This window comes from Haliotis rufescens, unplaced genomic scaffold (genome assembly GCF_023055435.1).
Source record: "Haliotis rufescens isolate VD_foot unplaced genomic scaffold, xgHalRufe1.0.p SCAF_18, whole genome shotgun sequence".
NCBI classification, from domain to species: domain Eukaryota; kingdom Metazoa; phylum Mollusca; class Gastropoda; order Lepetellida; family Haliotidae; genus Haliotis; species Haliotis rufescens.
Genome location: NW_025963868.1, coordinates 2,427,299 through 2,452,835, shown reverse-complemented (window position 1 = coordinate 2,452,835; position 25,537 = coordinate 2,427,299). Strand labels below are relative to the sequence as shown.

Sequence of the window (25,537 nt, the reverse complement as noted above, 5' to 3'; positions counted from 1 at the left end):
TAGTATCGCGGTTCTACAACTCATGTAGTCATGTGGTCACCAGTTATCAATGTCAACCAAAACGATTAGCATATTGACCTAACAATTTGTCGTATACACATTGAGGACGTATTTACAAATATGAAACTAGTAACTACACTTCAAAACTGTTTCTTAAACCGCAAAAATAAATGTAGCATGTAATACTGTATATCGTAATTGCCATAGAAAACAGTTAACTGTCCTTCTGCCCCCGGTGGGAGTTCCGAGTTAGGTGCCCAGTTATATGTGCTTGTGGCGTTTTGGACTGTCAGACTCCATACATTAAATATAATTAATATATTTAGGATTGTAACTCGTGTGGGTATGCTTTACTTCTGTTCTAATTATTCAGGTTTCGTGTGTTCAAAATAATTTGTTTTGTTATTGTAATTATATCAGGGAAGGGTTCATAAGTGAGCACAGAATAAATCATAAGGTTTCGTCCTTCTCCCCAGGAACAAGTTGTCACTAAAATAGCATGGAAGACGATTGTTATACATGTATGTGGTAGAGCAGCTTCCTTAAATAGCCGTTAATATCAGACACTTATTTAATCGATTTGAGGGGTTCGATCCCCGACCACGTCATACCAAAAGACGTTCAAAGATGGTACTTGTTACCCTGTCTGACGATCGGCATGAAGGGGCTAAAGCAAGGACTGGTAGGCTCGGAGTCAGTATACTGTGTCTGAGTGGGGTTTTCATGTTAAACTGCGGCATGGTATCTCAGTGAGCTAGCACTATAAATCGGCATCAGTCCGGACTAGTACAAGCAGCCACACATACACACACACGTACATGCACGTCGCTATATAAGTGCAATAGTCTTGGACGCGACGTTAAACCCCATTTCACCTCCCCTCAACTTTCATTATCATTTGATGAATGACATGACACTACTCAGTATTGCTCTCCTGGGTAAAAAAAAGTATTCCATTTGTTTAGCAAATGAATTCCCTTCATTGTAACGAGACGTCTCGATTGTTGTTATCTATGCAAATTTGCTGTCCCCGTTTTCAGAGTCAGCACGTTCTATTATGTGCTATGGAACTCGCCACTAGAACTCGTTGTTCGTCGAGACAGGACACGCACATATCCGGCTACTTGTCACGGACCACCCGCTACTCCTTTCTTCACAACGGTACGCGCCAGTGGGCGGACTTATCTTGGTTTACCAGTAGTATACCTGCCGAGTATTGTCTGAAATGGTTGTAGCTGTAAACACCATGAGTATCTGGAGATTTTGTATTGCATTCATTACGAATTTTCAAGGTGTTCAATGTTATATAATAATGTGCATGGAATCAAAAGTGATCATTTATTTACTGATAAATCACCCTGAAAAACACCACCAACTTTTCTATGTAAGTCTTGCTATTTTATCAACTCTTTTGATACTTTCTAGTTGGAACTTGTCATGCTGTAAAATGAAACTTACTGTTTCATTCTTTTCTCTGTGCCCGAACAACAGTAGCCGTTTCGCCACCAGAAACAGTGACATGTAATGAGATTTCTGTACTATACTAGATAAATCACCTTGAGTAAATGAATGAATGTGTTCCTTTTACAAGTTAATATTAAAAGTGTAAGTTATCAAAGCTCTTGATATTACACACAATGACAGTTGCGTGACATGTGCAAGAAAGAGCGTTTGGGTGTTGTCAGAAAGCACGATCTGTTAATCAACTGAGATACTTTGGAATGCGTCAACCTGACAGTCACCTCGGTGTAAGCAAAACGACTTTGAAACAAACTTATTCTACATCATGCTACAAGTTTCTATGAATGTTAACTATGTATAATGTTATACATTATTGATTGCATGTCATGGTACCCCGACGGCGAGGGACGTTGCTGGATTGTCTGGTCCACACTCAATGATTTTCAGACCCCATCATATAGCTGACATATTGCCGTGTATGGCGTTAATCTAGAGACAAAACCAACCAATACTTTATTCACACTTGCACCAACTCATGAATCACTTAATTCAGAAACAATTTACACTGCAGTGTATTGGTATAATGTCTATGAATATGCTTTAAACAAGCGGTATACATGTTGGTATAGAGACTGTTTCATAACTTGTATCAGCATTTCGACTGTGGAACGTGTTATTCGTGTGTATATTTCCGGCTCTGTGGTCACAGTTTTTCGGTTTGGCTGAACAGGTGAGGTCGTGAGGTGAAATGAGGTTTAACGTCGCGTCCAAGATTATTGCACTTATATAGCGACGTGCATGCATGTGTATATTTGTGTGTGACTGCTTGTACTAGTCCGGACTGATGCCGATTTATAGTTCTAGCTCACTGAGATACCATGCCGTTCTCCTGGCGGACGCTCTACCACTAGACCACGGAGGCGGTCTAATGAAGGTTGAGACCTTGAAGTATTGATAGTTGACTCAATGACATACTCCTTCATTAATCCCAAGTGATTTTTATGGGCTTCAGCATACCGTAAACGTTATATTGCTAACTGGATTTATATTGAGATAACTGGATATTCATAGCACTAGTCTTCACATTCGGTTGCGGTTTCTGTATCAGTTTGTCCCACCGACCTCTTTATAATCTTATAATCAGTACGTGTGTACACGTGAGCTTAGTCAATTTCATCGTGTGGCTTGCACGTACATACTCTCTACCTGTAACAAACCAAATATGTTTGCCCATATTCTGTGTACCGCCTCTGTCTCAAACGCGTTTTGTGAGTTGGTTCAACTTATCCTGGATTACGAGAAAGTATTTTATTAAGTTACAGCGTTAACCACCAACCCGAAGATGTCCAATATTTTCATTGTAGTCGAATTAACTTTGTGAACAATAATAATTGACTTTTTTCGACAAAGTTACCAATGGAGATGTCTTCGTGTCTGTGAGATAGTTATTATGGTCATGTTATTGTGAAGCGTTTCTATCGTTTAACAATCTACCCGTGTAACACTGGTTTACTCAAATAGGGGTGCATCAACTGCCAGGGTGAGAGAGAGCTTTATTTCAGTAAAGGGGCCACCAGCCCATTATACAATACATGATATAAAAATTAGACAATGTCAGCGCCAATGAGAAAGTTATTACGCTTTTAAAAGCAAGAAATATAAATGTAGCTAAAGCATTAATTAGGCATGGGGTTTAAGATGTACAGAGAGTTACAAATTTATCAAAAGTTACATTTGTGTAAAAATAATAAGGTAGAACATTACGTCTCAAACTGTCATAGTATGGACATTGTAAACAAAAATGATATTCAGATTCCACTAAAGGTCTTAAACAAAATGGACATAGTCTCTTAGCTGAAGGTTTATTGTACTTCCTTCCATCTTCAATAGCAAAGTTTGACCAGAACATCTAAATTTACTCAAATCAATACGATAGGCACTTACTGGATTACAATCTAGATAATTTCCAAATACATGTACATTATATTGCTAAATACAAAAATAAAAAGAAAGTTTTGAGTAAGTTCTTAAACTGCTAGACCACTGTTGGTAATCTATATCAATACATATTGTTTTAAAGTTTTAATAAAACCAATATGATTTACTCTTTGAATATCCCAAACATGGCCAAAAGCATAATGTTTTGCTTTTAATGCCCACCAATATATTCCCTTTTCTGCCAGATTGTATTGATATGAATATGCATGATTCAGGATCATATTAGTTTTTTGTGATACAAGTCGCAGCCAATATTTGACAATACGAACATGTTGATTGACTTTAAGTGAATAACGTCCAAGCCCACCACAAGCAACTATATTGGGGATAAGTCTCCCATATATTGGGATAAAATATTCTTACAGAATCTATCATGTACATTAATAACATCTTGGGACGAGTGAAAGCCCAATATCTCTGAGCAGTAGTGAAGAACAGGTAGTAATTTGACATCAAATATCTGTAAAAGTAAAAGAGCCTGATTTTAAAGCGAGGAGATGGCAGTGCTTGTGTCTTCTGTGTAAAGTACCAACTACCAGATGATGAAAGATGAACACCTAAATATTTATAAGTAGGAACAATTTTATAATGTCAGTGCCAAACCAAAACTTTTCATATCTTCGAAGGCGACCACGACGTCTAAAGACAATTACTTTACTTTTGCATAAATTAATAGACAATTTCCATTTATGACAATAAATCATCATTTTGTCGAGGTGTCTTTGGAACCCCACGACTGTACTATCAAATAAGACCATATCATCTGCAAACATTAGAATAAAAAGTTAAATCATTCCTAATTGGATATAATGTTGCCCGTCTGAACTAAGAAAATCAACAATATTATTTACAAAGAATGAAAAGAGAAAGGGAGATAACTCACATCCCTGTCGTACACCTTACTGGCAATGGAAGAAATCTGTGTAGCCACCATTAACAAATATACAAGATCTAATATTTCCTATATATTTTTAAGTATTCTAAATATTTTACCATTAACATTACCTATGAAGAGTTTGTAAAATAAACTTGTCCTACACGCTGAATCGAACGCTGACTTAAGATCTATGAACGCACAACAGAATCTTCTTTTATGTAACAATAAGTATTTTGCAAAGGCGTCACCTAGCGGTTATAGTGGAAGGACGTACAATGAGCTGGCTCTCACTTTTAAGATCATTTCTCGCTGAAAACTATACCTATGACAACATGTAGTAACACGAAAATATAACTACAGGTACTGTTTTCATCATGGGCTGTGATATGGCAACATACAGAGCCTATATTGACAGTTTTCATGCTGTCTTCATCAATTGCCAGGGTCCTCTGTCTTCATCTGACCGGTGTCCTCTGCTTCGTCTACCATGTCCTCTGTCTCCTCAACATGGTCTCCTGTCTCCCCATCATGGTCCTCTGTCTCCTCAACATGGTCCTCTGTCTCCTCAACATGGTCCTCTGTCTCCTCAACATTGTCCTCTGTCTCCTCAACATGGTCCTCTGTCTCCCCAACATGGTCCTCCGTCTCCTCAACATGGTCCTCTGTCTCCTCAACAGTGTCCTCTGTCTCCTCAACATGGTCCTCTGTCTCCCCAACATGGTCCTCTGTCTCCTCAACACGGTCCTCTGCCTCCTCAACATGGTCCTCTGTCTCCTCAACATGGTCCTCTGTCTCCTCTACATGGTCTTCTTCCACATGATCCCCTGTCTCCTCAACCTGGTCCTCTGCCTCCTCTACATGGTCCTCTGCCTCCTCTACATGGTCCTCTGCCTCTTCAATATGGTCCTCTGCCTTCTCGACACGGTCCTCAACCTGGTCCTCTGCCTCCTCAACATGGTCCTCTATCTCCTCAACATGGTCTTCTTCCACATGATCCCCTGTCTCCTCAACCTGGTCCTCTGCCTCCTCTACATGGTCCTCTGCCTCCTCCACATGATCCCCTGTCTCCTCAACATGGTCCTCAACATGGTCCTCTGCCTCCTCGACACGGTCCTCAACATGGTCCTCTTCCTCCGACTCATCACTGAGAGGGGTCCAGCGTTTTATCAGCACCCATGCAATGATGGCACCAACTCCGGCAATGATCAGGGACACTCCCCCAATATAAAAGGCACCATTTGCTAAAATGTTAAATATAGAAAGCTTAACTAACAGTGATCATGTTTGTGTTGTTTGTGTTAAACACTTTTCTGAGACAGTCGCGACACTATTATCTTTTGTGGTTACAACGTATATCCACTGGATTCATAGAAAAGGTGATCATTTCTAGTCGATAGTACTGATATGGCCGTCGTGTGAATGTATTAACTTTGTACATGGGCTCTACATGCATATGTGTAAATTATCATGAAATAATTGTCGCGATATTCGGAAAATAGTATTATACACATTGTCAATTGACACAAGAAATGATGTGGCTTTTGTCCCTTTAGTTAAATAACCTTTTGGCATCGAGTTACTTCATAAATTATGGGAATGACATATGTCTTCATCTTCATGTGTGAACATTTATTTCTTAGTAAAATAAAATATTATGTTTTGTCTCATTGAAAGAGGTGGATTTAAAAATAAATATTGACCTATATTTCAGAAACATTAACCTGCAAAAGCGTCTGTTTAAACATTAAGTAATGTTTGATGACAGTGTAACAGTGTTTAGGTGAATGAAATTGAAGGTAACACAGAACACTACTTACGCAGGCGGGGGAGGCTACTGATAAGTCCTAGAATTCCTATAGGTCCTCTCATCACCTCAAAGCAGTCCAGCACTGGGAGGGCCAGTTTCAAGTTGCTTCTTCCCGTAGTGTTGACCAACGCTAATGGCAGCATTATTTGAGATAGAGCTGCAAAATGAATACAAAGTCAGTAAGTCTTCAGCTACATTGGGTGGTGGGGTACCTTAGTGGTTAAGGCATTTGCTCGTAACGCCGAAGACCCGGGTTTGATACCCCATATGGGAACAATGTGTGAAGCCCATTTCTGGTGTCCCCCACAGTGATATTGGAGGAATATTGCTAAAAGCGGCATAAAAACATACTCACTCACTCACTCACTTCAGTTACCTTCAGACAAAACACAGGAATGCTTAAGGGAGTTATCACAAAACTTGAGTGTGAGTGTGAGTGTGAGTAAGTGAGTTTAACACCGCTTTGTATTCCAGGTACACTCATTGCTTAACCCACCTGTAGCAGCTCCAAGCAGGATGGATACAGCCAAAGAAATACCAAGCGCCATGCTGACAACGCCGAGAACAAGGACCAATATTCCCATCAATAAAAGAGCTGACTTGTTTAGCTTTTCCTTTTGGAAATTTCGGATGATAACCAGTACAACCAGCACAACAAACTGAGTGACAATGGACCAGTTATTGATGCGGATAACTATCATGCTGATAGACAACCCTGTAAGACAGACATAAATTATTAATAATAGCACACAAATATGAATTACATGACTCAGTAACTAAATGGGTCTGGCTCATTTGTATAAAATCGTCTTAAGATTAGGGACCGACCACATTCAAAATATATTAATATTATGGAACAGTTTTCCATTCAATAACGACATATAATATTTACTTTTATCAACCCTTGTTATTTGTTAGATTCAGTTGATATACCAAGTTCAATGTCAGGGTCAGACATCCAAGACGCCCTAGTTTGGGGAAATTCTGCTTTTCGAACCAATCTGCTGCGGGCAGTGGCAGATTAGGATAGAGCTGTGAACATCGCTTTGGAGCGCCCCAGAGCACTGGGTTCCCCGTTCAATATGATTCAAGTTTAGCAATGCATTTGAAAACCTACCCACAGACGCTGCAAGTCTTATCGAGAGGAGGAAATAAAATGGTGGGTGTTTGAACAGCTTGGACGCATTCTGTTTGGCCTGTGAGTTCTTCTGCAGAAAACTACTAGCAATAAGTCCTATAATAGCAGATATCTCAAACACTTTCATGGTATGAGACAAGTCCCATCCATGAGAAGGGCCGACCGCGAGGGGAGTGAAACCAATGATGTTCCCAACGGTGAAGCTGGTGTGGCTGATAACAAGAGCGAGAGCTGGACGAGTGTAGAGGTGGTCCACGGTAGCTACAACGCCAATCGTCCGAAGAAGACCCACAGCAAAACCTGACAAAGATTTCGTAAGGCCTTCATCAAGGTCAAATACCCAAGACAAATTATTGATAACGTTATGTACTGCTTCTGTAGTCGAGCGCCGAAAATATATGAATATATTCTTTATCCAAAACTTATAGGTTTGTCAACAAAAAAAGAGATTATCAGATAATAGAAGTTGCTTTCAATAAAAGATTCCATACCTTATTCTACACTTACTGTCTTTGACAAATAATTGCATTTGAGTGAGTGAGTGGGCCACCAAACTGCATTTGAAAATACTCGCATCGTATAAGCGTTTGGATGTATCTGCCCTTAAAAACACTACTCAAATATGTATAAAAATGCGTCTTCAGCAAATAGTACTCGTATGAAAGATCGCTTGTATGTTTAGTTGCCTATGTCTTAGGAAACAAAAAATAACCTCTACAAGATTCACTTTGAAAATATTTTAAAGATTTTGACAGACCTCTCATGATGACAAATAGGATAGCCAAGATATCGGCTGTGGTTGTTAATGACGAAAAGCCAGATGAGCAAATGTGAAGAACACTTCCGCCCAGGGCGACCTTCCGGAAGCCGTATCTGATCATAAGCTGAAACACACCACAGATGTGCAACATAAAGTTACACTATTTGTGACTTAATGCAAAATGTGACAATATGTTTTTTTATTATCTGGACATGATACGCATGTAAGTCATGAATAAATACACTCACGAAAATCAAAACCACCGATATGACGTTGGTGACCAAGGTAAAAATATCTTAGATGGTATGGTTAAAGCAGTCGCTCGTCAATGCGAAGGCTCGGTTTCGAGACACCATCCAGGTACAATGTGTGAAACCCATTTCTGACATTCCCCGCTATACTATTGCTGAATAAATGCACAGAGCCACGTGAACAATAATCACTCATTTATCTTAAATCAATTACCTGCCAGTCCAGAAAACACACAAAATGTGATCAGATCTTCAGGGACCGTCCGTCCGGCTTCACTGGAATCTCCTCTTAAGTCGACCAGGGGAAAAAACATTAAGGATGTGCAGCACCCAACTGTGATGTTCACTATCACACTGGCAAATATGGGAACGAGAAACAGAATGGTCTTCTTACACTTAGACGTAAGCTGAAATTAACAAAGGAATATTGTTACTCTCTGTTCAATGTCAGTGATGTCATAATGACTTTGTTACACGCTGTTTCTGGGATTTTGTTCCATGGCTATGATGTCTTTCGTTGGATTTTGAAATTACTGACAATGCTAATTTCTTCTTTTGTGTTGTTTATTGGTTTATGTTATTGGTTACTCAATAAAACCTGCAAATATAAAAATAACATTTATCTAAAAAATGAACCGAAAACATCACACAGCCAAACTTCACATAGACTTTTAAACTATTTCAACTCTTACCGTACGTGGCTCGGTTATTACTTCAATGTAATTATACGCAGGGTTGGTTCCAGCAATGCATTCATAGTCATTAGCTTCTGATTGGCTTCTTTCAATAGCCTGATAATCAGAGGCTGGGTTGACATCGTCAATGTAGTTATATTCAACAGAAACAGGATTTCTGTGGTCGGTGCTAGCGTAACTACCAGCAGTAGTTTCATCAATGGATTCGAACTCCCTTGGCTTGTTTTCATCCAGGATCCCTTGTCCTTCGTCATGAGAAGGGAGGATTTCATCAGCGGATTCCAGATGAGAAGTTGGTCTGAATTCAGCCGACATTGTTGGTAATGTCAGATTAAATAGGCTATTTGTAGCAAGTTCGTATGTAGCTGATCTAACGTAGAGGCAATGGACGACAAAGTGAAATCGTTACACTACATTGTGTTTCGCGGCAGTTTCGTTTTGTAATTTTTAGTTAAATATTCATAAGTAAGTTTCACAGCTCGTGTTACTTCTTGTTGCGGAAATTGTATCCGTATGCAGCCGCTGTATTCGTAATCTGACTTCGGGATTAGAATTGAATTATGACAATATTTCATACACTGAGAAACCTTGAAATGTTAAAAGAATAATTATCTCAGTAACCTCTAGTCTCGGACATGTCATGTGTATGTTAATGACCTCGTATTTCATTACATTTTCTCAATTTACTGACGAGTAATGTTTTATAAAACAAGCGTCTGCATTGTTTTTCTAATGAACCTGGCAGACAGACTGAACCATTTTCAAAAGGGAATTTTGTGCCATTGATTCTGAACTTATGTAGATAATATGATGACACAGGGTGTTTGATTAGAATGCAAGGTGTGTGCTCTGTGATTCTATGTTTTCTGTCTTTTTTAGGTTGTAGATTATTTGTTGGACGGTGATTATGACCTTTTCACTTTGGCCACAATGCATGACAGGACTGTTTTTCAGTGATCCACTTATTTAACCCTTTACTCATTTGAGAGGTTACTCTCTGACACTGATCCACACACACACACACACACACACACACACACACACAACGGTGTTCAACGGTTATCCACAAAGCCAACGAGCGCTATAACAGGGACATATTCTGTCCTTGTAAAGTATTCTCACATTTTCAGTTACGGTTTCATAATCAATATTTATTTCTATTCAGTTTAACCGACAGTGAACCTTATATTTCTGACCATCACTGACAGTTTACTTTGTATCTCATCTCATAATAGAATTATTTTTTACACGGACATAATACTATGATGTTGTATTTGTAAATTCAAATTTAATACGATATCGTATTCTCGTAACTAAGTGTATGTTTGATTATTGCCTGAGGAACAACAGTCATATGAGGGTATATATTGATTTGTCACTTGCATGAAGGATTTATTTATTAGTCAAATGTGTGTTTATGCGACCGCCTTTGTGTCGATAGAGCGTTTACCCCTAGAAAGGAGGGCAGGTGGTTCGAACACCAGCCGCGTCATACCGAAAATAACCCGTTAAAAGTTGAAATTTGAGTTTTCTCTGCCTGGCGCTCAGCATAAAGTTGATAAAACAAGAACTGTATACTGTGTGGGAGAGAGAGAGAGAGGTATCTACAGCTTTTACACAACATGTAAAATAATTTTAAAAAAAAGAACATTTTGACACACACACGTTTGATCTTAACTGATGCTGATGATGCAAAGGAAATGAAACGGCAATAAAAGCACTGTAGGCATGTTGAATCTGGCCGCGTCGTACCAAAAGACGTTAAAAGATCGTACTTGTTGTTATCCTGCCTGGCGCTTAAGGGGCAAGAGCAAGGACTGGTCGGCTCAGTATACTGTGTCTGAGTGGAGTATTCATGTTAAACAGCTGCATGGTATCTCAGTGAGCTAGCACGATAACTCGGCATTAGTCTTGACTAGTACAAGCTTACACACACACACACACACACACACACACACACACACACACACACACACACACACACACACACACACACACACACACACACACACACACACACACACACACACACACACACACACACACACACACACACACACTGAAAGAGTGAATCTTTGTCCACAAATAAGCATAACGATCTTGACGTTTTACAAAGTGGTTTTCAAGATACTATTGGACATTTCATTTCGTGCAGTATTAATATAATTGTTATGGAGCTGCAGGCTGCCTCAGACAGTTGTGGCAGGTAAGTTGTTGCTACAAATGACGGGTCTGGCCCTTGGGTAGCAGGGATCGGGCTCCCTATGATCAGGTTTTACAATCCCAGTCGTGTTGCACACCTGATATATCAATACCGACAAAGATTGAGAAAGAAGTTCTGTTCAATAGTATAAGCATCGGCGATGACGGCGAGGCCTCAAATAAACTTTTTCCGATGTGGTTATTGTGATTTGAAACCTGACTGTAATTATGACCATGACACCACAGAATGCTTGAGAATATAAGTATTTGATCCTGCTCTGGAGTAACACTTGTTTATGTTTGTCCCTGTCTGTGACCCCTTTTCGGCGTTCTCTAAGATGGTTGGCCTATTGGCCAGTGAATACATACGCGTTCCAAGAGAGCACAATTTTCAAACCGCTCTTGTGGTCATGGTAGAATGGAGATAGACGTGGTTCCAAAGTAAAATAAGAGGTATCAAATCTACGGTTAGACTATCTCAAATTTAAAAACACAGAAGGTATAACCATTAGGGGTTATGATCAAACTCATAAAATAAGATCTTTGTGCTCGCTACAGCTTAAAAAGCATCAGTGGGAATCCCATTACAGTTCACGTCAGAACTTTGACTGACCAATGAATGACTAACAGGAAGTCGACGTTAGCCAATCAGAAAGCAGCTTTCTCGAGCTTTACGGCACAATTGTCAAACTGTGGACATCCAATCCAGACAACGCTTGGAAAACTATTTTGGCAAAGTTCTCGATTCAAGATTTGGAATGTCATAAATGACCGATATCGTATGATAGTATATTCCCCGGTCTATGGCATGTCTCTTCCGTTTCAAATTTTTATTTAATTGAAGCAAGAGATGCCCCGTGTTAATGATAGAGACTGGATAGTATCTGGTGTTGCCGTTATATAGTATATTAACCTAAGGCTGCATGATTAGAAAACACACTCGGACTTTCACTTACGCGCTCTCATTGGTGAAATGAAAGGTCGTACTGACGTGACCTGTAATGGGATGTCCAGAGGCCTATGTGTAGCGGTAGTGAGCACTAAGATCTGTTTGTGATGATACTGGGGTGTGATTCCTGTTCTGGTGCCCGATTTCTCCCCAGATATAGCATTCGTAAGGTGTGTGTGACATTGCCAATGTGCAGTTAAGGTTATTATCGAACCAACGTCATTCCACTCTCCTGGCAGACGCTCTATCCACAAGACCACGGATGTGATCTGAAAATTTGAACTAGAAGACAAAGAGGTGTTTGATGGATTGAAATCAAATTTGCTAGGACTTCCTATAAAAATAAGATATCTGGTCCGGTTGGTTTCAATACATTTATTTATCTTCCACTCACGGCTGTACGATTGACATAATACTTAGGGGATGTTACGTGTAACAAATACCCCAGAAATCAATGTGGTCGTTAATGTCCACGTGTCTATGTGTTCATGGTGGAAGTTTTGTGTTTCAAAAATGCATGTTAGAGTCATTGTGTGTCGACTACACTACAAGAAAACATCCGTCAACATTAGCAACTTTCACGAAGGCAGGCCATGTATATATATTTAGTAATATAAGAACTGAATCGACAAGAGTATTTCTGATTAGTTAAACCCATGTAGGTTCAGACGGCTTAAAAGGCGTCAGTGAGAACACAGCTTAACACAGCACGGAGTTGAGAGTAAGAGTTGGAGTCAACTGCGCCTGCGTGCTTAATTACGTCATGCCCTGTGTTCCGCTTCTGTTCTTATTGATCACGTCGTACACGCATGGTCAACCACGTGGCGCTGGCCCTCCACGACCACGGCCACCACCGACTCAAGGCCCAGGTAGGTTGACGTTACGTTATGCCTCAAAAAGATACACTCGCCGCCGACTTAAGGTACAAGAAGGTTGGCGTAACTCCTCTTTAAGATACACCCGCCGCCGCCACAAGTAGGTTGGTGTCATGAATCTTTATGATACATCCGCCGCCGTCTCAAGGCCCAGATAGGTTGGCCTTACTCCTCCTCAAGATACACCCGCCGCCGTCTTAAGTCCTAAGTAGGTTAACGTAATGCCTCTATAAGATACACCCGCCGCCGTCACAAGTAGGTTGGTGTGATGTATCTTTAAGACACACCCGAATCAAGGCCCAGGTAGGTTGGCGTTACTCCTCTTTAAGATACACACGCCGCCGTCTTATGACACGTGTGGGTTAGTGTTACTCCTCTTTAAGATACACACGCCGCCGTCTCAAGGCACGTGTGGGTTGGTGTTACTCCTCTTTAAGATACACACGCTGCCGTCTCAAGGCACATGTGGGTTGGTGTTACTCCTCTTTAAGATACACACGCCGCCGTCTCAAGGCCCAGGTAGGTTAACGTTATGCCTCTATAAGATACACCCGCCGCTGTCATAAGTAGGTTGGTGTAATGAATCTTTAGGATACAGACGACTCAAGGCCAAGGTCGGTTGGTGTTACTCCTCTTTAAGATACACACGCCGCCGACTCAAGGCCCAGGTAGTTTGGGATCATGCTTCTATACGTCCGCCCCATAAGCAGACATCTCGTGCGAGCAGTGGACATGACGTATATGACGAGATATGACGTATAGCATATACATATAGGGAGATGATTTACTTTCTGTGCGGCTGGTTTGTGGAATTAGACACGTATTTTATGGAGAAGTGTGTCGGGCGTCGTTGATAGTTATACAGTATTTTACTGTTATCTGTCTATGTTATCTACATGCTGCCACAAATGGCGTATGGGAAGTAAAGTCACCCTTTGTTCACGCCTGGGTTTAACAAAGACTCTGTAGGCATTAATACGCTCACTGACATGTATATTGATGTGGTAGATGAGCTGTTGGTATCAGTTGTGTGTATCAGCTGTGTGTATCAGCTTTCTGCATCAACTGTTTGTATCAGCTGTGTGTATCTGCAGACTGTGTCCGCTGTGTGTATCAGCTGTGTCTATCAGCTTTCTGCATCAGCTGTTGGTATCAGCTGTGTGTATCTGCAGATTGTGTCAGCTGTGTGTGTCAGCTGTGTGTATCAACTTTGTGTATCAACTTTGTGTATCAGCTGTGTGTATCAGCTGTGTGTGTCAGTTGTGTGTGTCAGCTGTGTGCATCAGCTGTGTGTATCAGCTGTGTGTGTCCGCTGTGTGTGTCAGCTGTGTGTGTCAGCTGTGTGTATCAGCTGTGTGTACCAGCTGTATGTGTCAGCTGTGTGTGACAGCTGTGTGTGCCAGCTGAGTGTGTCCGTTGGGTGTATCAGCTGTGTGTGTCAGCTGTGTGTCAGCTCTGTGCATCAGCTGTGTGTCCGCTGGGTGTATCAGCTGTGTGTGTCAGCTGTGTGTATCAGCTGTGTGTCCGCTTGGTGTATCAGCTGTGTGCATCAGCTGTGTTTGTCAGGTGTGTGCGTCAGCTGTGTGCATCATCTGTGTTTGTCAGGTGTGTGTCCGCTTCGTGTATCAGCTGTGTGCATCCGCTGTTAGTGTCAGGTGTGTGTGTGAGCTGTGTGGATCAGCTGTGTGTCAGCTGTGTGCATCAGGTGTGTGTATCAGATGTGTGTATCAGCTCTGTGCATCCTCTGTGCATCAGCTGTGGGTGTCAACTTTGTGTACCAGCTGTGTGTATCAGCTCTGTGCATCCTCTGTGCATCAGCTGTGTGTGTCAGCTGTGTGTGTCAGCTGTGTGTACCAGCTGTGTGTATCAGCTTAGTGCATCCATCAGCTGGGTGTGTCCGCTGTGTGTCTGATGGGTGTATCAGCTGTGTGTATCAGCTGTGTGTGTCAGTTGTGTGTATCACCTGTGTGTGTCAGCTGTGTGGATTAGCTGTGTGTATCAGCTGTGTGTGTCAGCTGTGTGTCAGCTGTGTGTATCAGCTGTGTGCATCAGCTGTGTGTATCAGCTGTGTGTGTCAGCTGTGTGTCCGCTTGGTGTATCAGCTGTGTGTGTCAGCTACGTGCATAAGCTGTGTGTATCAGCTGTGTGTATCCGCTCTATGCATCAGCTGTGTATCAGCTGTGTGTGTCAGATGTGTGTGTAAGCTGTGTGTGTGAACTGTGTGTATCAGCTGTGTGTATCAGCTCTGTGCATCAGCTGTGTGTGTCAGCTGTGTGTACCAGCTGTGTTTATCAGCTGTGTACATCAGCTGGGTGTGTGAGCTGTGTGTCCGCTGTGTGTATCAGCTGTGTGTATCAGCTCTGTGCATCAGCTGTGTGTGTCAGCTGTATGTATCAGCTCTGTGCATCAGCTGTGTGTGCCAGCTGTGTGTGTTAGCTGTGTGTATCAGCTGTGTGCATCAGCTCTGTGTCTCCGCTGTGTGTCCGCTGGGTGTATCATCTCTGTGTATCACCAAGGACGATGTTAGAATTTAGATTCTCTTTGGCCAACACGTAATGTTAAATTTTACGACATGGCGGATTTTATATTTTCGTGCACGTTATTTGACATGTTGAAGTGTTCATATGACTGACCGCTTAGAAGTGCAGCTGTGTGTGTCAGCTCTGAGCATCAGCTGTGTGTGTCAGCTGTGTGTGTCAGATGTGTGTTTCAGCTCTAAGCATCAGCTGTGTATCAGCTCTGTGTGTCCGCTGTGTGTGTCAGCTGTGTGTATCAGCTGTGTGTATCAGCTCTGTGCACCAGCTGTGTGTGTCAGCTGTGTGTGTCCGCTGGGTGTATCAGCTGTGTGTATCAGCTGTGTGTGTAAGCTGTGTGTGTCTGCTGGGTGTATCAGCTGTGTGGATCAGCTGTGTGTGTCAGCTGTGTGACAGCTGTGTATCAGCTGTGTATCAGCTGTGTATCAGATGTGTGTGTCAGCTGTGTGTGTCAGCTGTGTGTATCAGCTGTGTGTATCAGCTGTGTGTATCAGCTCTGTGCATGAGCTGTGTGTGTCAGGTGTGTGTACAAGCTGTGTTTTTTTCAGCTGTGTGCATCAGCTGTGTGTGTCTGCTGTGTGTCCGCTGGGTGTATCAGCTGTGTGTATCAGCTGTGTGTGTCAGCTGTGTGTATCAGCTGTGTGTATCAGCTCTGTGCATCAGCTGTGTGTGTCAGCTGTGTGTGTCTGCTGTGTGTCCGCTGGGTGTATCAGCTGTGTGTATCAGCTGTGTGTGTCAGCTGTGTGTATCAGCTGTGTGTATCAGCTCTGTGCATCAGCTGTGTGTGTCAGCTGTGTGTGTTAGCTGTGTGTATCAGCTGCGTGTGTCAGCTGTGTGTACCAGCTGTGTGTATCAGCTGTGTGTATCAGCTCTGTGCATCAGCTGTGTGTGTCAGCTGTGTGTGTTAGCTGTGTGTATCAGCTGCGTTTGTCAGCTGTGTGTACCAGCTGTGTGTATCAGCTGTGTGCATCAGCTGGGTGTCTCCGCTGTGTGTCCGATGGGTGTATCATCTCTGTGTATCGCCAAGGACGATGTTAGAATTAAGATTATCTTTGGCCAACGCGTAATGTTAAATTTTACGACATGGCGGATTTTATATTTTCGTGCACGTTATTTGACATGTTGAAGTGTTCATATGACTGACCGCTTAGTAGTGCAGCTTTTTGTCTTTTTCTCACTTGCAAGTGACCACTTGTGCGTGACCAAATATGGCTAAGATTGCGTGGAAAAGGCTGATATCTTCCAACTTCAAGAATGGTTGTTTCAGTCACCCAAGATGGCATATCCACCACATTTTTGTACTATCCTTTGACAAGCTTTCTAATTCGCATATTAATTAAAAACGAATCCTGAAAACGACAAAAAAAAAATCTTTTACTTTGGCCTTACCTCTGCATCTACGTTTGTGCAAAATATGCACATATTGAAAAGAAGAAAACCCTACAACAGCAATTTGGATACGATGACCTGCATCAACCAAGTCAGCGAACCTGACCACCCGATCCCGTTAGTCGCCTCTTACAACAAGCACGGTCACCTGTTTCGGCAAGTATGGTTGCTGAAGATTCCAACCCGGCTCTCCACGGGTCCCAATACCAATGCAGGGCGCGTGTAGGCAAGGGGAAATCTCCTCAGACCCTTCAGCCTTCGATCGGGCTATTGCAATAGAAGATATAGTTACACAATTTAGACGATAAAACTAATACTAACAAATATTTATTTTAACAAGAAACGAAGCTGAAAATCCACCGGTTCCATGCTGTTATTGAATTCCAGTGTGCGGATGGATCTCCAATCACTCAGTCACGCGCCCTGTAAGGGGAACGTCACTTTCAAACGTCGACTAGCAGATGCTGATATAAATGTCTGCTGCACCTTCACTTCGTCACAACTCCACACAAACTAGTTCCAGATTAGGTGTTTAGGATGTATTTGCACTGTTTACCGTTCCGCGGTTCTAAGCACGACGAGACTGCATTATAAGAAATCGCTGAAACCCGTTGCGTATCTGGAATACCCACTTCCCAAAGAAAACACCGGTTGTCACGCCTGGCCCGTGATATTGCTGTCCGTTGTGCGTCGCGCTGTGCTGTGCTGTGAGTCTGGCAAAATGACTTGTCTGTGGGATGGAGTCTGGGAAGCTGACATCTGTGGGGAGACAGGTGACGGGCAGGAACATCCACATCAAGGCTCGGGGATTTTTACAGCATATTGATTAAAAACTGAAATAATAACCAGGAAGTACGTGAGCTTAGATTGAGAAATATCGTTAAATATTGAGCCAGTAGACGTGTTTGAGTCGTATGTGACCTTTGCATAGGCTCGACCGACACCTTGCCGACACCATCACACTGACCACGGGTACCTACGTACGTGTTTCGTCATAAGCGAAAGCTCGCAAGTTGAATGTTTTATACCTTCAGAAGGTGAGGTGAGGTGAGGAGAGGTGAGGTGAGGTGGGGTGAGGTGAGGTGAGGTGAGATTAGGTGAAGATGAGGTGAGGTGAGGTGAGGTGAGGTGAGATGAGGATTAACTTCCCTTTCAACATTATTACACTGATACTGCGATGTGCATGCACGCGTGTGTGGCTGAATGTACTAGTCCAGACGAATGCAAGTGTTACAGTGCTAGCCTACTTTGATACCATGACGCAGTTGAACAGGGATACCGCTCAGACATAGTATACAACACTCCCATCTGTCGCAAGAACCTGTAAGAATGTAGTTTGTAGCAGACATTTAGTGCATTTTATTGGGGTAAACAGGGCTATCGTTTAGTGGAATTTTGGAGGTACCCAAATCTACCCATTCACCTCAGGGCGCCGTTGTACAAAACAACATTAGACCCACGACTGTCTAAAGTCTATGTTAAGGTATGAGAGTTACGATCACCTTAGCGCTAAGATCGCTTTGTACAACGGCGCCATGTCCTCGCTGGTTTGTTCAGTTGTCAATGTCAACAACAACCAGTTCTCGCGGTAACGATGAGATTCATATGAACTAAAAAAACAACATATTTCGCCCATGGCATGGTTAACACATGTGTTTTAGATGAGACGGGCTATCAGACACTCAGGTGTGAACACGGGCACCTGTCAACACACACATGATGTTCGTCTAATGTCACGGGACTGTATAATTAACGCGCAAGCTTTTATTGTGAGCTTTAATTCGTGTGGCGCTGTCGTAGAGGCGTAGAGACGTTGATTCAGTAAGATGTTGCCGATGTCGTGCTGGTCAAGGGTGGGTGTGTGCATGGTCCTGTTGTGGTCATTCGTGGCTCGGACAAAAGGTAATATGTACCAGCACGGGGAGCACGTTGATATAGGGTACCTTGAACTGGCGCTGTCCCTGGATGTATTAGCCAGCATCCTGTGTGATATCGATGTTATTGTATTTATCATTCAGAATCCCGTGCGAATCAATGTTACAGTATATACAACGCTGCGTGAATCGTGATTTCAATATTACAGTATATATCAAACTGCATGTTGTGTGATATCAATGTTACAGTATATATCACGCTGCGTGAATCGTAATGTCAATATTACAGTATATATCAAACTGCATGTTGTGTGATATCAATGTTACAGTATATATCACGCTGCATGAATCGTGATGTCAATGTTACAGTATATATCAAACTGCATGTTGTGTGATGTCAATGTTACACTATATATCACGCTTCACGTATCGTGATGTCAATGTTACAGTATGTATCACGCTGAATGCCTCGTACTGTCAATGTTACACTATATATCACGCTGCATGGTCTCGTGATGTCAATTATACAGGATGTATCACGCTGCACGTAATATTACAGTAATGTGACGTCAAAGTTACATTATGCATCACGCTGAATACCTCGTGAAGTCAATGTTACACTTTTTATCACTTTGTATGCCTCGCGATGGAAAGGTTTAGAATATATCGTGTTGCGCGCTTCATGACGTTGATATAACAGTATATATCACGGTGCATGGTCTCATTGTGTCAATGTTACAGTTTATGTTACGCTGTATGCCTCGTGATGTCAGTGTCAAAGTATGTATCACGCTGCATGCCATGTTACATCAATGTTACACTATATATCACGGTACATGTCTCGTGATATCAATGATACAGTATATATCACGCTGCATGCCGTGTTACATCAATGATACAGTATATATCACACTGCATGCCGTGTAACATCAATGTTACAGTATATATCACGCTGCATGCCGTGTTCCATCAATGACACATTATATATCACGCTGCATGACGTGTTACATCAATGACACAGTTCATATCACGCTGCATGCCGTGTTACATCAATGACACACTATATATCACGCTGCATGCCGTGTTACATCAATGTTACGATATATATCACGGTACATGCCTCGTGATATCAATGACACAGTATATATCACGCTGCATGCCGTGTGATCCCAGGTGTGGGTGTCGTCATAGGTCCAGTCAACTGCCCACAACACCCGGCCGCCACCCGGCACTTCTACGACTCCACCACCAACAAGTGCTACCACTTCTACGACGTAGACGACACCCTGGAGGAGGCTGTCAGTCGATGTGAGGCGGAAGACACAAGAGTTGTCGAACTTGGGACAAAAGAAGAACAGAACTGGCTTGTTGGGGGAGTCTGTGGCATTCGAGGTACGAATAACAATTTCTTTTCACCTTCAGTAAAAACATTGACAAAAGGGATATGCTGTCGTCATGCTAATGTCTATCTTGTCTGAGGAAATTGGGATTAGCTCCGTGATGAAAACTGTTGATATCAGTGGCATGGTGGGTAATTTTATTTTTTTTAAAGTAAAGAAATTCCAGAAAACCCTGAAATTACCCGTCATTCCAATACATCCCATATCGTGAAGTCAGCAAGTCTTTATTCAAGGGCCCTGACACGAGGGATATAGTATCTCGGGAATTCTCGAGATTAACAAAACAACTCGGGAAAATTAGAACAGCAATGTTAAGCGTCCAATTATCCTGTAATATAACGTAGGGGTGTGATGCAGTAAAACTTACGTCATTCTACAGGGGCGGTCGGGTAGCCTAGTGGTTAAAGCGTTCGCTCGTCACGCCGAAGACCCGGGTTCGACTCCCGACATGGGTACAATGTGTGAAGTCCATTTCTGGTGTCCCCCACCGTGATATTGCTGGAATATTGCTAAACGCAGCGTAAAACCATACTCACTCACTTACGTCATTCTACATAGTATACTGCACACAACGGAGGGAATACTGGTTCTTGCTGTGATGAGTACCATGACAACGAGTGTGCCACTGAGCTTACTTAAGTACTTGACTCCATTGCCGAAAATACGATTTCGTCTCCGCTTCCTTTCAGCCCGTTGAGGGGCGGTCGTGTAGCCAAGTGGTTAAAGCGTTCGCTCGTCACGCCGAAGACCCGGGTCCCATTCCCGACATGGGTACAATGTGTGTAGCCCTTTTCTGATGTCCCCCGCCGTGATATTGCTGGAATATTGCTAAAGGCGGCGTAAAACCATACCCACTCACTCACTCACTCACTCCAGCCCGTTGGGGCTGGGTACAAGAAGAATAGAGGGCCACGTGGTCCGATGGCATGGGACGTTGTGTGTTGCTTGCCGTTGAGAAGCATTATCTGTTTGCTGGCGTCCCGTCTTTCATTATACGGCAATATTGATCATTTTCTGATAATACTCAAACACAATGCATCTGCAATGAGTTTTTTCAACCTTTTCGTGTCGTTGACGGTACGTGTAAGTATGCTTTTACGCCGCTTGTATCAATTGCCCCGCAATATCACGGCGGGGAACACCAGAAATGGGCTTCATACATTGTACCCATGTGGAATAGCACCCTGATCTTCGGCGTGAGGAGCGAACGCTTTACTATTAGGTTACCTCGCCGCCCCGCTGACAGGTATTACTGGGACCAACCTTGAAGCAAAAGTTGAAGGCAACGACCAATATATAGTCATGACCATTTGGCGCCAATATTCACATTCTGTCCCTAACTTTTCCAAGAATAACAAAAGAGTGAGTATGGTTTTACGCCGCTTTTAGCAATATTCCAGCAATATCACAACGGGGAACAAAATGGGTTTCACACATTGCACCAATGTCTACCCGACCGCCCCTGGAACAAGTGAATGGAAAGTTGCAATGCTTTTTTGGTGCTCTGTCACTATGAAAATGATCCCAGGTCTTCGGCGGGATGAGAGAACGTTTTAACCACTAGGCTACCCCACCACCCAATAACAAAACACCGTTAAAGCCATGTTTCCTAGACAATCATTGTTAAATACATAAATGTTATCCTCGAACTTCCACTGTACACTTACCGTTTGTATCATGGGCCTATGGCCTACAATAAACTTGAATAAAGACTACTACTACAACAAAACACCGGCTCCTCATATAAAGTGCTTCTGTCCAATAGGGATGGGCTGCCGTCCTCTCATTCTATGGCTGGGCCTGGTCCGAGAATCCCCCGACACCTGGAACTGGTTCTACAAGAGCAACCGATGGCTTGTGGTCTCGCCTCGATGGATACATTCGCCTCTTGCCTCTTCTACCGGATACACGCGAGCAGTCACGGACTGGGACGGAAAGTGGCGAGCCGTGACGAGTGGCCAAAAAGCCAAAGTTGTGTGTGAAGAAGTAACAGCAGGTATTTTTCTTTGTTTTATTGCAGTAGCAGTAGTGGCAAATGTTGTGGTAGGTGTAGAAGTGGAAAGTGTGGTGGTCGGTGTAGAAGTGGCAGCTGTAGGTGTGGTAGGTGTGGTAGTGGTAGGTGTATAAGTGGTAGCTGTGGTTGTGGTAGGTGTATAAGTGGTAGCTGTCGTGCTGGTAGGTGTATAAGTGGTAGCAGTGGTGCTGGTAGGTGTATAAGTGGTAGCTGTGGTGCTGGTAGGTGTAGAAGTGGTAGCTGTGGTGCTGGTAGGTGTAGAAGTGGTAGGTGTGGTAGTGGTAGGTGTATAAGTGGTAGCTGTGGTGCTGGTAGGTGTAGAAGTAGTAGCTGTGGTGCTGGTAGGTGTATAAGTGGTAGCTGTGGTGCTGGTAGGTGTAGAAGTGGTAGCTGTGGTGCTGGTAGGTGTATAAGTGGTAGCTGTGGTGCTGGTAGGTGTAGAAGTGGTAGCTGTGGTGCTGGTAGGTGTAGAAGTGGTAGGTGTGGTAGTGGTAGGTGTATAAGTGGTAGCTGTGGTGCTGGTAGGTGTAGAAGTAGTAGCTGTGGTGCTGGTAGGTGTATAAGTGGTAGCTGTGGTGCTGGTAGGTGTATAAGTGGTAGCTGTGGTGCTGGTAGGTGTATAAGTGGTAGCTGTGGTGCTGGTAGGTGTATAAGTGGTAGCTGTGGTGCTGGTAGGTGTAGAAGTGGTAGCTGTGGTGCTGGTAGGTGTAGAAGTAGTAGCTGTGGTGCTGGTAGGTGTAGAAGTGGTAGGTGTGGTAGTGGTAGGTGTATAAGTGGTAGCTGTGGTGGTGGTAGGTGTATAAGTGGTAGCTGTGGTGCTGGTAGGTGTAGAAGTAGTAGCTGTAGTGCTGGTAGCTGTAGAAGTGGTAGGTGTGGTAGTGGTAGGTGTAGAAGTGGTTGCTGTCGTAGTGGTCGGTGTAGAAGTGGCAGCTGTGGGTGTGGTAGGTGTAGAAGTGGTTGCTGTAGTAGTGGTCGGTGTAGAAGTGGCAGCTGTGGTAATGGTCGGTGTAGAAGTGGCAGCTGTGGGTGTGGTAGGTGTAGAAGTTGCAGCTGTGGTAGTGGTCGGTGTAGAAGTGGCAGCTGTGGGTGTGGTAGGTGTAGAAGTTGCAGCTGTGGTAGTGGTCGGTGTAGAAGTGGCAGCTGTGGGTGTGGCAGCTGTGGGTGTGGTAGGTGTAGAAGTGGTTGCTGTGGTGGTGCTGCTGGGTTTAGAAGGGGCAGCTGTGGTAGTGGTAAGTGTAGAAGAGATTGCTGTGGTGGTGGTGGTGGTGGATGTAGAAGTGGTTGTATATTTGTAGTGGTCGTAGTCGTAGTCAATTTGTAAGTGAGAAGTGACAGTTACTGTAATGTAACTTGTAATTTGACATCTTTGGCACCCGAGGACTTTCAGAGAGCGATTGTATGTCTGTAAAAGTTATAAACCCCTGAACACCTGGCAGACCTTCTCTGACGCGTTGTCTGTTCTTGTATAAGATAGCTACGCGATACATCGCAAAGAACAATGAAGAATAATTAAATTTTCCTTGGGTTCATTGAAATTCCTGCATTCTGATTAGCTGAATTGGTCACGTGTTATTGTATTCATTTCCCAATGATTGTAAACACTTTAGCCAGGCCCACAGAAGCGGACTACTTTTGTAAATGGATATAGCTCGATTATATATAATGTCTGTAGAAGTTCTATGCATAACTTATATAAGAATGAAAACCGAATTTGATGCGTGTAACTATCTTGTTTGGTTTAATAAAGTGATTGTAAATATCTCTTGCTCTCATGAATTTCTTCAGTTCTGCCTTTTAGTTGCAAAATGAATGACGTATCGCGATTGTTTATGAATGAAAAAAGTAGTCTCGGTGTGACAGAGGTCACGGTTATCCAATCAAAACGGATAAAACAAGGTCAACCTCGTTGGACACACGTGTGACGTACGGATTTAGTATCTTACCACCTGTATCATCACCACGTGGGTAATAAAAGAAATAATCGTCGTCAGTATATAATATACCATATAAGTAGGGTAATTCTGATTGTAAGTGACGTCATATCTAACAGTATGACGTCATAATATCCGTACTGATTAATAAACGAGTAAATCTTCTAGAAGGATGGTAATTCTCGGGGTAAGCAGCAGTATGTTGAAGCGAATATGAAAATAGAGGCGACAAAAGGTAATGTAATATAACTGTGTTCGAATGAGTGAGTGAGTATGGTTTTACGCCGCATTTTAGCAATATTCGAGCAATATCACGGCGGGGGACAGCAGAAATGGGCTTCACACATTTTACCCATGTCGGGCATCGATGTCGTGACGAGCGAACGCTTTAACCACTAGGCTACCCGACCGCCCCTGTTCGAATGAGAAGCATGAGAGTGTGTATTTCAGTCCAATCACTGCAGGCAAGCAGGTCGTTGATGTTGATGAAGGACACGAGTGTGGTGCTGATAAACCAAGGACCATAGTTTGGGCGAAACTAGGATTCGAACGTGAAACCAGTGGGTGTAGGTACGGCTGAGGGATGCAGCTTCCTCCTCATCCCAGCCCCACATTAACATGCACAGATGACACAAGGTAAACACAGTAATTCTGTCCCATGTCAATATAAATATTTTGTTCCTATTGTGATGTTTAATGCATGTTGTTCTCCCAGGGGATATGCCGCCAACATCACCTCCACCTCCCCCAACACCGCCTGCAACATCGCCGCAAAAAAACATGAAAACACCTAGCGCATGCGCAAAAGTGGGGCGCGAAGCAGACGACATCGCCATCACGAACTTTGAGCAACTGTCCTCCAGCGTGCTGGTCGCTGAGCTGAACGTGACAAGAAGGAAATCAAGGCTGGCGTGTGCTGTGGCCTGCTCCAGGAAACAACGTTGTGTGATGTTCAAGAAGCAGCCGGGCAGTCGAGAGTCGTGTTACACGTACAGTCTGTCCAGCACCGGGTCTCCTGCGGACTGTGCGGGCAGCCCGCCACCATGTTACTGGAAGTCCTGCTGGCGTCCGGAGCTGTGACGCCCGTGTCATCTCACTGGACCATATATCATGTACAACCCGTCCTGCTGATGTCCGAGCTGTGACGCCCGTGTCATCTCACTGGACCATATATAATGTACTACCTGTCCTGTTGGCGTCCGGAGCTGTGACGCCCTTGTCATCTCACTGGACCATATATAATGTACTACCTGTCCTGTTGGCGTCTGGAGCTCCGACGTCCGTGTCATCTCACTGGACCATATATTATGTTCTACCTGTCTTGCTGGCGCCCGGAGTGTTCAGCTGGTAGACTTAATGTGACATTGCTCTGAGATGACAAG

The 25,537-nt window shown here is 43.2% G+C and overlaps 1 protein-coding gene across 1 annotated transcript; it reads left to right on the top strand.

Moving 5' to 3' along the window:
• The first annotated feature begins 12,830 nt into the window (after positions 1-12,830).
• Positions 12,831-25,235, top strand: LOC124125052. The gene is made up of 4 exons (XM_048398634.1): positions 12,831-13,007; positions 20,002-20,202; positions 21,976-22,206; positions 24,871-25,235. The coding sequence occupies exons 1-4, from the start codon at positions 12,902-12,904 to the stop codon at positions 25,233-25,235; spliced, it is 903 nt and encodes a 300-aa protein (XP_048254591.1). The 5' UTR covers positions 12,831-12,901.
• The last annotated feature ends 302 nt before the right edge of the window (positions 25,236-25,537 follow it).

Coding starts and splice junctions, on each gene's coding strand:
- LOC124125052 (XM_048398634.1), top strand. CDS start 12,902: ATGCCCTGTGTTCCGCTTCTGTTCTTATTGATCACGTCGTACACGCAT. Junction 13,008..20,001: donor ACCACCGACTCAAGGCCCAG/GTAGGTTGACGT, acceptor GTGTCGTCATAG/GTCCAGTCAACTGCCCACAA. Junction 20,203..21,975: donor GGGAGTCTGTGGCATTCGAG/GTACGAATAACA, acceptor TCTGTCCAATAG/GGATGGGCTGCCGTCCTCTC.